This window comes from Solanum verrucosum, unplaced genomic scaffold, assembly GCF_900185275.1.
Source record: "Solanum verrucosum unplaced genomic scaffold, falcon-dt-bn FXZP01000281.1, whole genome shotgun sequence".
Lineage (NCBI taxonomy): Eukaryota > Viridiplantae > Streptophyta > Magnoliopsida > Solanales > Solanaceae > Solanum > Solanum verrucosum.
The window spans coordinates 498,102-515,570 of NW_026020554.1; the positions used below are offsets into that span (position 1 = coordinate 498,102).

Here is a 17,469-nt window from a genome sequence, read left to right on the forward strand (position 1 = left end):
AATGTTTTAAAAGGTAAAATAACATAGATAAAATATCATTCTGGCCATATTTTCTGGCCAAAAAGATTTTTCCATAAATTTATATGTAAAAAATTATTTAAAAAAACTGTAATAAATAATATATTTAAACTTATAAGTTGAAAAATATCAATAGATTTAATACTAAAAATATTTAAATTTAAAATTACATAAGATAAAACTTTTATGAAAATTACATATTATTTCTAGATAAGTCATACACTTTGGCGGTCCATCAAAAATAATTACATATGCACTAATAATATATATGAAATATGTTATTTATACATATATATTATCAACTATTATTATAGTAAACGAATATATCATATAAAAATTCCAAAATTATATGGAGACATGCATGAGCCATGACCATGAGATTAAACAAATATTCATGGATCACAAGAGCATCCACATATATATAACAATGTGACTTCTCCCAGTTAATTAAATAATAAGTTTTTGGAGATAATACACATGTACTATAAAAAGAAGATTTGTAATTCAAAGTTTGTTGAAGGCTATTGAACGTACACCTCACAACTCACAACAATAACCTAACGACATTCGCATAATAACCTTTATATTTTTCTTTTATAAACTTATCCGCACCTAATGTATATAGTCCAATTCAATATATGTATGCTATGTATTTAAATTTAGAGTTCATTTTATTTAATCTTAATTAATTAACATATGTTTTATTTCATTAAATCACGTAACCATAAAAAGTTACATTAATTTGATGCATACACCAAGTGTGGATAATTTTTTACCTTTTTTTTTTTTTTACCATGTTGCTAAAAACTCAAGCATGTACGTCTTCCCTTTAGTATATCAAAACACATTTTCCAAATTCATTGAAAAGGATTGGAAGAAATAACATTTCACGCAATTACAATATTAAGTCAAATACTTTTTTTTATCTATTTTTATTTTTTTAGTATTGACTTGACATATTTTTTAAAGAACAATAAATAGCAAGACAATTTTAATAATAATAAATTTAATGTTTTGAAAAATAATCATAATCAATAATAAGAATAAAATTAGGCGAATTAAGTGATAAATTATATTTTAATTTTTTAAACTATTTCAAAGCTACATTTCATTCTAGCAACAATTGGTTTGAAGCGTCGAATGATCAAGTAAAAATAAAGAAAGAAAGTAGTAAAATAGAGAAAAATATGTGAAGAGTATCTTCTAGAATAGTAAGGATATACTATAAAATTAAATAAAGAGGAAGAGGAAAACAAGAAAGAGAGTTTGACCTTAGAACTAGCTAAATGTTAGTTTATGTAAGTGAAAAAGATAATAAATGGTCAATTTATAAGCATTAAACATTTTAACTGCCTTCTTTTTCTTCTTTAAGTACCAAAAAGTTTTATCGAGTAATTAAAATGAGAAGTTTAAAAATTTATGAGGTTATAAATAATAAAATAAAAATTTAATGTTGAATTATTTTTTAATAAAAAATTATGACAGTTTTAGGGAAAAGACTAAAAAAATAATTAATTGGAACGGATGCAAGAGCAAAGCTATTTTTGTCCAAAAAAAGGGTCAATGACTCGATGTACACTTCTTCGTCAGAAAATTGCATTGTGTAGCTAAGTCTCTTTTAAAATAAAATGTATATACACTATATACTGAATCTCGCCTCTTAAATTATTCATGTATTAACTTTTTTGTAATTTTAGATTTATTTAAATAGTAAAATTCTGACTTTGCCATCAATGGAAGAGAACGATATAGAAGTTAAAGGTAAATTTAGCTATATATTTCCAACAAGATAAAGACTAAGATTTTAGAGTGCGAAATGAGTACACATATACACCAAAATTCATCATTCTTTAGTGTATACACTATATACTAAAGAATTTGAACTTGCAAAATTTCAAAGTTGAAGAAATGTGGATAACCAAAATTAAACTGTCTACATTGTGGCCATGTGTAGTATATGTGGTTGAGAAGAGGATAATTATTTAATCTGATTAATTAATTATAAACTTTTAATCAACAATTGTAGACTGCTGACAGTAGGAATGAGGCTATGAGAGACCAAATAAGGATCCTTGTTGGTTTATTAACTAATTAATTAATTAATTAATTGATTGACTATACCATTGAAATAAATATTAAAATTAACACCTGTACTATACTTTAGGGTACGTGTATGGTGTTGGATAATTTTAAATGACCTCACTTTGTACCCAATTTAGAAAGTTGGCGTCTTGACTATTTCTCATTTTGTGTCTGATATTTATGTTGAAATTCGATTAAATTTGAATTGATCACTATCTGACTTATTTTATGGAAGCAGCACCACTATGCTAAGTTTCAATAACAAAATAATGTGAATTTCTTTCACACAACTTAAAATACTAGTCCTGCGAGATAAATGATTACAATATTATCTAAGTTTCTCTCTAAATGATCAATAAAAATGTACTTGTCAATTATTTTGTATTTTTTTATACAATGACCACCTTTGTATTTATTTAGTGGCGTATTTCAAATTAAATATATATTTATAATAGTTAGTAATATTTATAATTTTTCGACAAAGAATAAGCATCAGATCATCTGGCTCCGCCCACCCATGTCCACGCCCCGGTACTATTGCCTTCACTCATTTAATAGACGACATTAGTGATATTCGTAAATCAATTTCAACATTCTACAATGACAATATTATTTTTGATATCATTATATTCCTATTGATATGACCATATAAAATAAATATTCATTAACTTTAATATTTTTCGTTTTGTTCTTTCGTCGATGGGGGCCTTAAAACAACTTTTATGACACTCACTTCAATAAACACCAAAATGTGTGACGCTTGTCTAAGCTTACGTTTATATAATGAGTTATTTACTCCCACATTTTAGCACTTGTTACTCTAATTAGCATAGAGAGTGGCTTCCTTGAAAGGGGACATGTCAAGGTCCTCAACTACTACAATGACAATCAAACCTCGTTATAATGATATTTCGCTTTGACAGTCTAATTTTCTCAAAATTGATTTTTCATATTATACTTTACTTCTTTATAACAATGTTATGCTTATAACATTAACAATAACACATTCATTATAGTTGTACACTCTTTGTAAAATTATCCTTTTAGAATAGTCATACTCAAATACTGTATATAATATTTTGTAAGAAGTATAGTATGTATAAAGTAAAAATCTATGGGTTATCATCATTAATGTCATATATATAGTAGATTTCAAGTACAAATATCTAAAATGGAAAAATAAATTATATTTAAATGATATTTATTATGATCATAACTTCATGAAGAAAAGCTACTAATGTGTGTTTTTTTAACATTCATACTCTTACTAATATTGTAAACTTTTATGTATAATGAGATTTAAATTTCAAATATCAATATACATATATAACATCACTTTACTATAGCAATTAATGAAACTTTCAGATAAACATTGTCATTGACACCTATAGAGTGGTGTGACTATTATTTCAGTTTAAGTTATACAAAAACTTTGGTCTCCAAGATTTGGTCCCAACCTTCAAAAGGTGACAAGTTAGAATGATGATGATATCCAACGTAATAAATGAAATATATACATATCTTTTGTGAAGTATTATATAAATTTAATTCAAAAAGGCATTTTTCATTACAAAGAAGCAAACACTTTCCTAAAAATTGAACATGAAATATTGTCCTCATAATTGGTAGGGGAAATCTACCAACCATACCAACTAATGAGTCTTTGTTTGAAGACATTGTTGCAAAGTCAAAACCATTAGTTAGCAGCCACTTGTCCTTAACTATTCTTTCAAAATTTCACATTTTCTTTTTTCAAGATTTAAAAAATGATTTTTTCAAAATTTCCCTTTGATATGCAACAAAGGATATCAAAATGGGTAATGCGTGGAGTGAGATCATTATTATACCATTTTCATGTTTTTCTTTGAATTTTAATTCAAAAAGTATCTCAACAATTTGAATTATGAATTCACTCTTATATAACTCCTAATTTTGATCTTTCTTTATATGTGAGATTTTCGCAGTATAACTTGATACAATAGATTAACATAATCATATAGATAAAATTTTCCATATTCATATACAGAGTATACGACATAAATCAATCTTTACAGGGGTGGAGTCACATGGATATAAGGGATTCATCCGAATTTTCTTAGATAAGAAACTAAACTATATATTTAAGATTAATTTATTTTTTATGTATATATCATTGATGTTAAATTTTCTTAATTAGCTTTTTTCAATATTTACTTTTTATATTTTAAATTCTCTTTCTTTAACTTTTACATCTTCTAAACATTTCAACTCATGTGTATCATGACAAAAGAGGAGTGGGGGTGGGGGGGGGGGGGGGTTTAAGTAATTAAAATAAATAAGGCGCATAAATCCTATTGACTTTCAATATTTATAAATTAAGCACTTATTTCTCATCTATAAATAAGTGTCATTAATCCCCCTAGCTATAGGGACCTACAACTTCACTTTTGTATCCAAAATACTCACTTTCTCCTCTTTCTTTAATTAACACATTTCTTTCTATTTTCTTCAAACATTTACAATTTTCTAAACCAATATTCCTAAAAGACCAACAAATAAAAAACAATGGGAAGAACACCATCTTCTGATAAAAATGGACTGAAGAAAGGTCCATGGACTCCAGAGGAAGATCAAAAACTCATTCAATATATTCAAGTTCATGGCCCTGGAAATTGGAGAAACCTCCCCAAGAATGCTGGTAAACAATATATATTAATTCTTTATATACAGTGTAATTTTCCGACAAAGAGATTTGATATCTATTATATATATATATACAAAAAAAAATTAATCTTTTATATACAGTGTGATTTTCCAGCAAAGGGGTTCATAAAGCCTTTTCCTCCCTTCTATATCTCCCCCATAAGAATAATACATAATTAATTGTTGTACCAATGGAAACAAGATTTTCATTAAAGGATAAATAAAAGAAAACTTTTAACCTTATCTATATCATGTGAATTTTCGATAAAGAGGTTTATTTGAATCCCTTCCGCCCTTAATTAAAAATAATGTATAGGTGTTTCTAATATTTCAATTTTGAAAAAAAAAATTGTAGGACTTCAAAGGTGTGGCAAGAGTTGTCGTCTTAGGTGGACGAATTATTTGAGGCCTGATATTAGGAGAGGAAGATTCTCTTTTGAAGAAGAAGAAACTATTATCCAACTTCATAGTGTTCTTGGTAACAAGTAAGATTTATATTTATCACTCTTTCTCTTTCAATATTTTTTTCCGATATTCACTTTGATGTCTGATTGATTCGAAAAAATATAATTCATTTTTTCATCATTAGATTTTCCCTTTTTAATTCTCTCTTTAATCATTACTACTCTTGGTTGTTAGATTGTGTGATCACACACATTTAATAATTTAAGTAGTTAGAAATAACATATTTATTTCTTAATTATATTTCTAACATGCCTCTTATATGCAAATTTGATTTCTTTTCAATGTCAAGGATGTGGAATCCTCTTTTCATAATATGTGATAATAATTAAGACTTGAACTCAATGACCTTTGTCAGATATGATAACATGTTGAATTACGCGATAATTTTATCTAAGAATTCTGATTATTAGACATGATATATTTTTATTTTTTTAACTTAACTATATTCTCAACATTTAGCTCACATGTACAATGTCATTGATTCATTGTATTTGTGTTCAGGTGGTCAGCTATAGCAGCACGCTTGCCTGGAAGAACAGACAATGAAATAAAAAACTATTGGAACACGCATATAAGAAAAAGGCTATTGAGGATGGGCATTGATCCAGTAACTCATAGCCCTCGTCTTGATTTCTTAGATTTATCATCACTTTTTAACTCGACTCAACTTAATCTTTCAAGCTTGCTAGGACTACAAGCACTTGTAAACCCTGAGATCTTCAAACTTGCAAATTCCCTTTTACTATCCCACTCTCATGAAAATCAAGAACTATTATTACAAAATCAAAACTTTCAAGGACCAGAACTCTTGCTCCAAAAACTTCAACAAAATCAATTATTGCACAATCAGTCCTCTATTTCCCAACATAATGATCAATTGCACAACCAAGTTTCGGAAATACCAAATTGCACCCCACAAAATGTTTCATCTTCATCTTCCCAATCCATGCAAGGTATCATGGGACACTATATGATGAATAATGACCAAATGTTCCAAAAAAATGTGATGTTACCTCTTCAAAACTATAGTTATTCTACGTCTGATGTATCTGAGAACTCAATAATTCAGTTCTTAAACAACAACAACAACAACATCAACAACAATCAGAATAGTCAGAATTTCAGCTTTGATACGCCTTTGTCAGGCGCGGAAGAAGAAAAAGAGAGTTATTGCAGTAACTTCAATAATTTCATGAAGTTTGAAATTCCAGAGAGTTTAAATTTTGATGATTTGTTGTAATATTGACACTGTAAAAAAACGTTTGTATCTCTTCTTTATTTTTTGTTTCATTTCCTTTTAAGTTTAATTAGATGAGCCATATTTGTCATGTTATTTTTTTCTTTTTTCCAAATTATGAATACTTGCCAACTGTTTGTTTTTTACTTACATTATATCTTCTTTTGAATATAATTTTTTTTTTCGAAGACAACGTACAATATTCTTATACTATCAGGTTAAGTTATCTAAAATAACATGTAATAAATTTTAATAACAAATATGATATGATAATCCAAAAAAAATTAATATATGATGATAACGAAATGTATAATTTGATGTAACATTTGAATTAAGGAAGTAAATTGCTCAACTACTTTTGATCTAGAAAAATTAGAAACTATTTCTTGTAACCTAAGCTTACATATAGGCCACCTTTAGCTTGCGTACAAGAGCAATTCAATATATTGTTAGTTACCAAAATTTCAAAAAAATATTTTTAAACTTTGAATTTCCTAAAGAGTGTGTTTTTGTCTTGGCAATTGGCATACACATTTTTCTCATAACAATCATGTGATGGAGAAGAAACTAATATGTCTCATCATGAGTTTTATGTTTTATATATAAATAAATAAAAAACTAATACACACTACAATAAAAACATTTTTTAGCGGCAATAAATAGACACATTAATAAAGAGTACTAAAGTCTTAATCGGCATTAGTTAAGTGTCATTAGATCCAATGTTGCTAAAGGCTTTAGGGACATATACAAAGAGTGTTAATTACCGCTAAAAATACATATTTATCGGTAATTGAGCTATTGCCATTAATTAATTACCGCTAAAGACCATTTTTTATGTAGTGACATTTGATGTGTTTTAATGTAGGGAAAAATGTCTGAACTATATCCGAACTTTGACCGAAATTGCTATAACAATACCGAACGTTGGAAAGGACCTTTTACCACCCTTCACTATTTAATAGTGTATTTTAAAGGTATATATGTGCTCACATGGACATCATAAATATTGCATCATTATAAGTAGTAATGTGTCCACGTGGGCACATTTATACCTTTAAAATACACTATTAAATAGTGCAGGGGGTAAAAGGTCCTCCATAAAGTTTGGTATCGTAACAACAATTTCGGCCAAAATTGAAGTATTTTTTCAAACTCTTTTCCCTTTAATGTACCTCAATAGTATAATGATTGATACTTATCTTTATTAAGTCACTTGGACATTTTAACGCATAAAATGATTATTTAAAAAATTTTAAAATTTATATATCACATTAGTATTGGGTGTCAAATTCAAAGGAAATGAGTTGAAATATTTAGTTGTCAATTCTAATCAAATTACAATTGCATGCATCACATATCATCTTGCATAGCTTATTAGTTGTAGTACGTAGCTGATAAGATTAAAATACTTATTTATCAACTATTATAAGATTAAAATACTTATTTATCAGCTAAAACCAAATTTAAATGTATGTTTCTATATTATGCCTTACATATATAAAAGTAGAAACACTTTTTATTCATGACCATATATGTCACTTTCTTATTTCTTTATGGTAGGCAAGCTAGGTCATTGTAATTACATTGCATATGCTTTTCATATTGACTAAATATATATGATCTTATCTTAAATTAAAAGGGATTGTCATCAATTCTTATGGCTAGTGGAAATTATAGCCGCCCTCACAAATCACAATCAAAGCTTAGACATGCAATTCACATTTCTTACAATTAAAATAAAAACTTGTGATTTGCTTAGCTCAATGGTGGATTACTGTCTTTCCTAGTACGTAGTTTCTAGTTCTGCTCTTAATGGAGGATTAATGTCTACTCACTTGTCATTTGATTTAAATATCATTAAAAATATTTATACATGCACCTTAGATGTAGCGTTCCAATTTTTTCAATTATTATGTAGAACTTGTTGGAAAATATATATCATCAAGAACACAAAATTTATATGAAGAACACCACGATGAAAATTTGATACTATGAACAATGATATTTCCTAAAAATGATTAAAGGTTTGAAACCCGTGCAAAATGCTTTCCTAAAAATGATATTTGTTCATTGATCTCCCCCACGAGATTGTTGTGGAAATATACACAAATAGTTTTAGTGAATATGACAAGTCTATGAATTTCTGCGCTAAACAAATAGTGAAGAAATCCTATTTGGAAAGCAAGAACTTGAACTTGATCTTTATGGAGAAGAAAATTTAGAGAATGTTGTAACGAAAGATACTCTATTGAAGTTATATTTGAATCTGCATAAGTTAGATTTAAATGGCAACCAAAGAATGAAATAACATAGCCTTTTATTTAAAACACATTAGATAGAATTGGTGATTACCAAAGAATTAAAGAACGTACTTTTTCATTTAAATGACATATCTTTTTATTTAAAATACTAATTAATAATTTAATTTAAACAAAAATTCAACAGAACTTTCTTCGCGCACCCAATGATTCTTCCTTCAACATAAGTTTCATGACGCCCATCACTTCGATCGACCTAAGTTTCATATGGCCTATTATCATAATCCACGCGTTGAATTTTTAGATGAACAATTTTCATATATAGCAAACATAAAAATCATATTTGTATGTTATAGTTATAGTTTGCATAATTGAGCTCCATAACAAATTTTATGTTTGCTATGGAACTTTTGTTTTGTATAATTCGCTACAAACATTCAATTTTATACAAATTGTTCAGTTTAGAATATAAATTCATTTATACATTGTAATTTGTATAATAAGATACATATTTGTATAATTATAAGTGTATAGGACGAAAATATATGTATTTGTATTTGTATATACATTTTTCTCTCGGTTTATACAAACACAAACGCATTTTATACATTTTATACCAAAAATGTATAAAATGATTAATTGTATACCGAAAATGGCTAATTATATACCCAATCAGATGGCAAAAAAAGGGGATGTTTGCTGCGAATTACAATTAAAATAAACTTTGGCTATAACATTTAATTTGAATTAATAGTTTGTTATTTCATACAATTTTCCCTTTTTAGTTTCACTATGTACCACTCACATAATTGAGCATTTTATGGCCACTAAATCCTAGCTTGCTTTTTTTTGTGTGTTCGCCTCTAAGCTATTTTTGACATGATAAGGATAATAAACCTAGTCTCACACCATTAATTCGCCATCTCAATACTCATTCATCGAATCACTAGATTTGACATTGATTAATTGTTAGACTAAATCAATCTAAAGATACTCTTAATATGATTTGACATTGTTTCCTTTATGTCAAACTCATACAGTTTTCATCGATTTTATCTTCATTAAAAACACTTCTACACCTTATATATAGTTTTTCAATCTCTTCAACTATTAAAATAAGACTTTGTTCACTTACCTAATACAAACAAAATGAAAAAAAAATATAGAGAAGATTAAATTATACGTACTAACCAACATAAATGTTTTTTATACGATTAGATTAGTGCAGTTTAACATGTTATAACTTATTGTTTCATTATTTTTATTAGATTATTAATTAATAATTATTATCACAAAAAAAATTATTATAAATATCTTATAAATGACATCATGGAAGGAAAGACATTATACAATCTTAAACACGCTCATGTCTTACTTTATTTGAAGCAAATACAAATCCTACATCATGCTTATACCTACTTTTTTTGTGAACAACTTGTAAATAAATAAAACAATTATTTGGGCAAAATAATTAGTACATAAAATTCGATGAATCAACTATGAAGGGTGTCTTGTGGTGACGTTTTGGCCGGAATTCGAGTGAAATTTTTCTTGAACATTACATCATCCATCTAGAAAACTCTCAAAATAAATTCTTTATAATAGGCGTTTGACAAAAAAAATAAAAAAAAAATAAAAAAAATTTACACAAATCTCATAGTGTTAAGAGCTAATTATATTTTATCCCTATCTTTTTTTCAAATTACAAAAAAATCTTTAAATTTGGTGGAATCCGGATACATCCCAAAACGTTCTGATACATCGCATCTCAGTTTCGAATACATCGCTCAACGTTCTGATACATCACATCTCCGTTTCAAATACATCACTCAACATCCCGATACATCGCGTAAAGTGATGTATCTGAGAATAGGAGAGAGTAGGGATTTTGTAACTTTCTCAAATGGTAGGGAATTTTTAAGAAAATGATAAAATAAGTTGTGTATTTAGGTAATTTTTCCAAAAAAAAAGAACTTTAAATTAACCTAATTTCTAACGGGATCTTACTATTAATAATGGCAAATTTACAAAATTCTCACTTGCTTAGAAGCTAATTACTTAGATATAATCTAGTTTGCAATATTAAGAATCTTACTATATTTTGGTGCATCCAGATATATGTATCTCAGAATACATGAGATCAAAATTAGATATAATTTGTTATATATAGATACATTGTATCCACTGTATGTGGATACATAGACATATCTTGTTAACCTCCTTCCCATCATGTTCGTCACTCTCCTATGTATATGATATTCTAGAAACATGCGAATCACAAAGTTACATGTATCAAGTGTGATTCACATGTATTTGAGATACATCACTTTCTCGCTCGCCTCCCTCCATGTGTGTTTTACTCAAAAAATATAAATGAAAGAAAGATGACTAAGTTTTCAAAAAATCGATTAAACTCATGATTTAAAGAAATCAATTTTCAAAAGAACAGAGTCGCCACTTAATTTTTTTTAAAAAAAATCAAGAAAAAATGAGGTTTTCAAAAGATTTAAATAGATAAAATCAATTGAAAATAAAATGGTTTGAAGTTCAATGTACATTCCGAGAAGGTGTTAGGCCCTCGGAATGTCCGCTAACTTGCGGTTGACCGGCGATTTGACTAAAAAGACTTTGACTAATTTTTTAAAATTTTAGCTAAGTAAAAGAACTCATTTATTTTATTTATTTATTTTTTATTACATTTTTAATTATCTTAAGGGTAGATGAACTAGAAGGGAAATTTCTAAAGGGGAATAGTTCAAATGACAAGACTAAATAAAAAATATAGAGCTATAAATATTTTTAATTTAAATATGATAAAAGGTTGAAATGGCTATCTATGGGGATTTAATTAAATTAAACTATAATCAAATAAATGGTTAGTCAACATAATAAACAAATAAAGAGCAAAAGAGAAAATATATCAAATTTGGGCTTTTGGCCCAACTTTAGAAACCTGTCCTAATACTAAAAATTCCCAACATGATCTTGGGCCCGTTCTCTTGGACCTGAACCTGTTAAAGCAAAAATTTTGGGCTGCTGCACTTGGGGATTTTGGGCTTTTACCCCCTTTCTCTTACTGTATCAATTGTATACGGTAAATGTATATCAAAGTATACAAACTCATATAAGCTTTGTTCCTGTATATCAGTTTCCAATTGTGTTTCAGCTTCCAAAACTCGAACAATCAATGATGAAGGCCGTCTCGGTAAAGTAGAACACAAGTTGGATTTTATCCTGACTCGAAATGCCAATGATAGGAAGAGTTCACACGAACTCATTGCAAGTGACACATACAAAAGAAAGATAAAATCATATTAGCATAGGACAATACTGTTCTAACACATTTTATTCTAAAAAATCAACACTATTAAGATTACTAAACTCAACCCGACAATTATTTATCAATAAAAATATTATGGACTAATCAAATAACTCAAATGACTTCGAAATTACACTTTACTAGGTACGGTGAGAAGAGGGACAAATATATTGTTTTAATACATACTCACAAATACTATTTAACCTTCAAGAGAGAACAAACTATACATATGTCACTCAAACAAAGAACACAAACCATGAGCATATTCTAGCTTCATGGATTCTCAAGTTTCATGTATATATCCCTAAATTAATATGTAATTAAACTAACTGTGAGGAATGTGGACACAATATGAACCAACAAAGCATAAAATCATATAAGATAGAAACTAAGCAATGTATTACATCCAACGAAGGTTTGAATCAAATCCACTAGGAAGAGAACTCTGTTGACACCGAATTTTGACCCTCCACAATATAGATTAATCATTTCGAGTTTCTTCAATTTAAAATAATTAGTTTTTATAAATTTCAAAAAAAATAAATGGTACTAATAATAATAATAATAATAATAATAATAATAATAATATAGTTTGCAAGATTTTTAAATAGTTTGTCACTTTTCATAAATCTTAGATGATATATATGTTTTACATAATTATGTATATAATTAGTATATTTTATGATTATTCGAAAATCGTCTCAAAAAATATTTTATATTTTAAATATTAGGGATGGTTATAATTTTGAATTAATGAGTTTTATGAAACTCTAAATACTTCCAAGCTATGTTTAAAGTAATTTTGTCATTTTTTTTAATAAATATGTATATTTTTGCAATCACGTTATTTTATAAATATTTGAAAATCATCACAAAAGATTTTACATTTTAGTTAAATATTTTATTAATTTACTTTAAGTTATAGTTATAATTTTGAGTTAATTAGTTTTGTAATTGAATTAATTAGTTTATAATTAAGTTAATTATTTTTTATTTCGTTAAAATTAAGAAGCTCATTAATTAATTTGTATTAACTCGTCTTGTTTAAATTTTAGCCGAATTCACCAATTAAATTCTATTCGGCAATAATTGAAATCCACTATTTAATGACAATTTTTAGTCAATTGCTTATCCCATCTTTTAAGAATAATATTGGGCCATTTCCTAAAGGCCCAATTCCAATTTTCTGGACAAGAAATAATTTCCAGCCCAACAACAATGCAACAACCATATTCCAGCCCAGCCCATAATTCCAATTCAAAATACACATACAACCTATCCAAACAATAACTCCCAGCGATCCAAACATCATCCCAGCCCATTAACCTACTGACCCGACCCAACCCATTTTTCCCTTTAATTTCAATACATACAGTAGCGTACATATCCAAAAACAGAACCCCACCGCCCATACTCTTCTTCTTCCTCCAGACGCAACCCAGAAAAATCCCAGCAAATCCGAAAATCTCGTCCAACTTCTCTGCAAAACCCATACCCTGCAGACCCCCCATCACCCTCACGTCCCTTTTCCCCCATTTTTAGGGATTTTTTCAAAAGCTTACCACTGTTGGATTGAAAAGGGGCAGAATGAAAATTCGAAAAAAAATTCGAAATTTCACGAGGATTTCCTCCGAATTTCCAGCTATATATTGCTCTCTTATGATCACTTTTGAAAAAAAAAAAAAAGTTTCTTGAACAATTGACTTTTACGCTTAAGAGATTTTGAATGCATTTTTAGTCCTAGGTTCTAAAAGGGTCTTCGGCTAAGATTGGTTTGAATATTTTGATTTTATTGCTCGAGGTTTGAAGTTGGTGTTGAAGTTGTTCTTAAGCTTGTATTGATCCTAGTATCGCTGCCCCCGAAAAGGTAACACTCCTTTTATGATTTTAGTCTCTTTGTCGTGAATCAACAGTAGTTTAGTTTTATGGTCTGATTGTGTGATCTTTCTGCTAAACTGATGTGAGAACTGTCTGCTTGTTGATCATTGTGAGATGTTTAATTGTTGGTATTTGCAAGTGTTGCGATTCATTGTAGTATCCTTGTCTACTATTCAAATGTTTCTTTGTTTTCTTTGCTTGAAGTCTTGGTGATTTCCCTATAGTATCATTCTCTGCCAATTTGAATCCGAATTGCTAAATCCAGTTGTCTTTTTTTTTCTTCGATCCGAAAATAAGGAGGTTTTCAATAATCTTGCTAGTAAGTCATGTGAGTTGTAGTTACTGTCTTATCCTTCTTTTCATGGTGTCTGCCAAGTAACGAATATTGGCCTGAATTTGGGATGTATTCACTCATCCACACAGTGAAGCCATGGTGTCTTGTTCACTGTATGTCATTTCAATTTGTTTCATGTATTTTCTCGGTTTGCTTTAGACCAACGTTCCGCTATTGATTTTAATATGAATTCTTACTAGCTTCACGGTTGAGTTTAGTTTATCAAGAATTGATAATGAATGGTGTTTCTCATAGTTTTGCCGCTAAATTGACATGTTGAAGTCATAGTTTGTTCTTGATTTACAGATTAGCAATATCTTGATTTGAACTTTGGTTTTTCATTGTCTTCTCCTTAAGATATAGCCCAATATGAATTTTATCCAGTTTATTTGAGTTAAATTGTTTTTTCCTTGGAAATTATGCATCAAAGTTTGTCAAGCTTTTAACATGGCTATTGCTAAGATTTTATTTTTGGATCAAAGTTATGTATCTTTGAAATATTATTTGTTCTAGTCCAAATGTGTTTGATTATGAGGTCAAGTAGCTTAGGGTGGTACTAAGTATTCCCTTTATCTTCTTTACAGTGGGAGTAAAGAAATATTACTTCTTTTATTTCAGTTTTGTCTTTTGTTTGAGTTTATAAAATGCTAGAATAGTTAGTTAATGCTTGTATTTTTGTGTCACAGATGGATCCTAATCTTTTCCCTTTATTTTGATACATGTGATATCAACTCGAGTTCATCTCGGACTCCATCCTTCTTCCCTTTGCATTCCGAATGGGTTGTAAAGGCCCAAAACTCATTTTGTCCAAGTCTATTCCCCTTCAAACTGATCGGCATAAAAAAAAAGACACTGACGAACAGGTGTGCAAAGGGCTGGAAGTTTTAAAAAAAAACTAGTTGTTCGGGTGGCAAAAGCAGGCTGTGAACAGCCTGTATACAATAAATGTATACTGGTATACAGGTCCAGTACAGCGAATTATAGGCCAAAACTGTGAATATACAGGGCTGGAGTGAAATACAAGTGTTTGGAAGCAAGAAACACATGAAAAGAGCTGATATACATGCTCATATACACTGATATACATGAGCTGTATACCAAAAACGGGTTTTGTTTAAACCCCCAAAAAGTAGCGAATTTGGCCCAAGAAAGGCCCAAATTCAATTTCTCCTTTACGCTTTAATTATTTAATTGCGATTACTTATTATTTGTTGTTTAACTCTAACTTTAGAATTTTTAATTAACTTAGTTGAATTCTCCAAAAGACGAACTATTCATCTGAGTTGTTTTGTTTCTAACAAAACTTATTTTATCAATTTTTGTATTGTCATTTATAATCTTTAGTCAAAATTTTCTTTTTTTCTTTTATTAGTTTAAAATAGTTTTTTTCATAAACCAAAAATGACTCAAATAAAAACCAACTCATTTTGTTTCGTTTAAATTCTAATTACTTGTCTCTAATTCAAATGTTTCAATTAAAGTCCCATTTTCTTAAAAAATAAAAATTTGCTATTTGTTTAACTATTTTCTCAAAGTTAATCTAATAGTGTAAATAAATAAATAATACTTACTTAGTTATTTTCTCAAAAAGGTTAGTCAATTAATTCAAAAATGATCTTTTATACTTTAATTTATTAAATTGGTTTAATTTATTTTAAAATGAACTAAATAAAATCTTATTAGTCTAAGTTTTATCAATATTCTAATCACTTGTATTTCGAGTCAAATGTTTCATTTTTGGGTCCCTTTCTCTAAAAAAAATAAAAATATAAAATAAAAATGCGTCATTCATTTAATTATTTTCTCAAAGTTAATAAAAAATTGTAAGTTATTATTATTATGTTAAATCATTATTTTTCTAAAAATAGTCAAATATATTTTAGTCAAGTTGCAGGTCAACCGCATGTTAGCGGGCACTTCGAATGCTTAAACCCGTCTCGAAGTGTAAATTGAACCCCGAACCTCCTTGGGCATTTTCAAATGATTTTTTCTGTTTAAATCTTTGAAAATTATAAGTTTTCTTAATTTCTTTAAAAAATTAAGTGGCGACTCTTTTCTAAGTATTCTTTTCCAATTGTTTTATACTTAGAATATTTCAAAAAAAGTGATTTTTCTAAAGATAAGACAATTACGGCACAACAGAAATGGCGACTCCCGCTGGGGATTCAATTAGGTTCTAACCATAATGACTTGACTCTCTTTGACTATTTGCTAATATTTGTTGAATCTTTTACCTCAAATGTGCCTTATTTGCTTAAATTGTGATTTCAACTGTCATTGCATACATATCATTTATTCCGTCAAATGACTTTTTTTTCTTTTCACTTAAAGGACGATTATGCGGGCCGCAGTCGTTCGTTAACCAAATTGTTCTCGAGACACCCTGACGAATGTAGTTGGCTACTGGATAGTCAACGGTCGTTAATTGTCTCAGCCCAAGTAGTCCGCTTGGGTCACCAATCCACTTTAAAGAAAACTCACTCTTAGTCATACTAGGATAGAGCAAGACCAAATCCCTGAAATTTAGCGCATTGGCCTAAGATAACCCAATACCCAAGGCGTGTCGGGTCCATTAGAAAGACCACCTTGAGTTCAAAGGGCCCACGGCCCGAACGGATGCTCATACTTGCGTGTTTAAAGGATGTATGCGCTATTTGACAAAGTGTTGTGTCTTGGGTTTGAGGGGTATCTAATTATTTGTATGTTTTTGTAGATGGCTAAGCAACACTTGAGTTTCAAAATGGTCACTGAGACGCCAAACCTCCTCCGTGTATGGTGGTACAATCTCAATGCATATCAGAAAAGAGAACTTTTCATTCACTTAGGTCACCTTCCGTCGATAATGAATCTTAGAGTCTGGCCTAAGTTCATTGAGGTGGTCACTCGATTTTGGGATGATGAGAGGATGGTGTTTCGCTTCGTAGATGTTGAAATGACACCAACTATTGAGGTGGTCACTCGATATTAGTCTAAGTTTTATCAATATTCTAATCACTTGTATTTCGAGTCAAATGTTTCATTTTTGGGTCCCTTTCTCTAAAAAAAATAAAAAAATAAAATAAAAATGCGTCATTCATTTAATTATTTTCTCAAAGTTAATAAAAAATTGTAAGTTATTATTATTATGTTAAATCATTATTTTTCTAAAAATAGTCAAATATATTTTAGTCAAGTCGCAGGTCAACCGCATGTT

General features: G+C 28.8%; 1 protein-coding gene across 1 annotated transcript; it reads left to right on the plus strand.

Moving 5' to 3' along the window:
- The first annotated feature begins 4,626 nt into the window (after nt 1-4,626).
- LOC125810058 (transcription factor MYB41-like) lies at nt 4,627-6,487 on the plus strand. Its single transcript, XM_049489574.1, has 3 exons — nt 4,627-4,777; nt 5,138-5,267; nt 5,749-6,487. Exons 1-3 carry the CDS (start codon nt 4,645-4,647, stop codon nt 6,485-6,487), a joined length of 1,002 nt encoding a protein of 333 aa, XP_049345531.1. The 5' UTR covers nt 4,627-4,644.
- Nucleotides 6,488-17,469: the final 10,982 nt, after the last annotated feature.

What these genes read in the sequence shown, in the direction of transcription:
- LOC125810058 (XM_049489574.1), top strand. Translation starts at nt 4,645, where the DNA reads ATGGGAAGAACACCATCTTCTGATAAAAATGGACTGAAGAAAGGTCCA. An exon ending in AAACCTCCCCAAGAATGCTG is followed by an intron (nt 4,778 to 5,137) that starts GTAAACAATATA and finishes AAAAAATTGTAG; the next exon opens with GACTTCAAAGGTGTGGCAAG. An exon ending in CATAGTGTTCTTGGTAACAA is followed by an intron (nt 5,268 to 5,748) that starts GTAAGATTTATA and finishes ATTTGTGTTCAG; the next exon opens with GTGGTCAGCTATAGCAGCAC.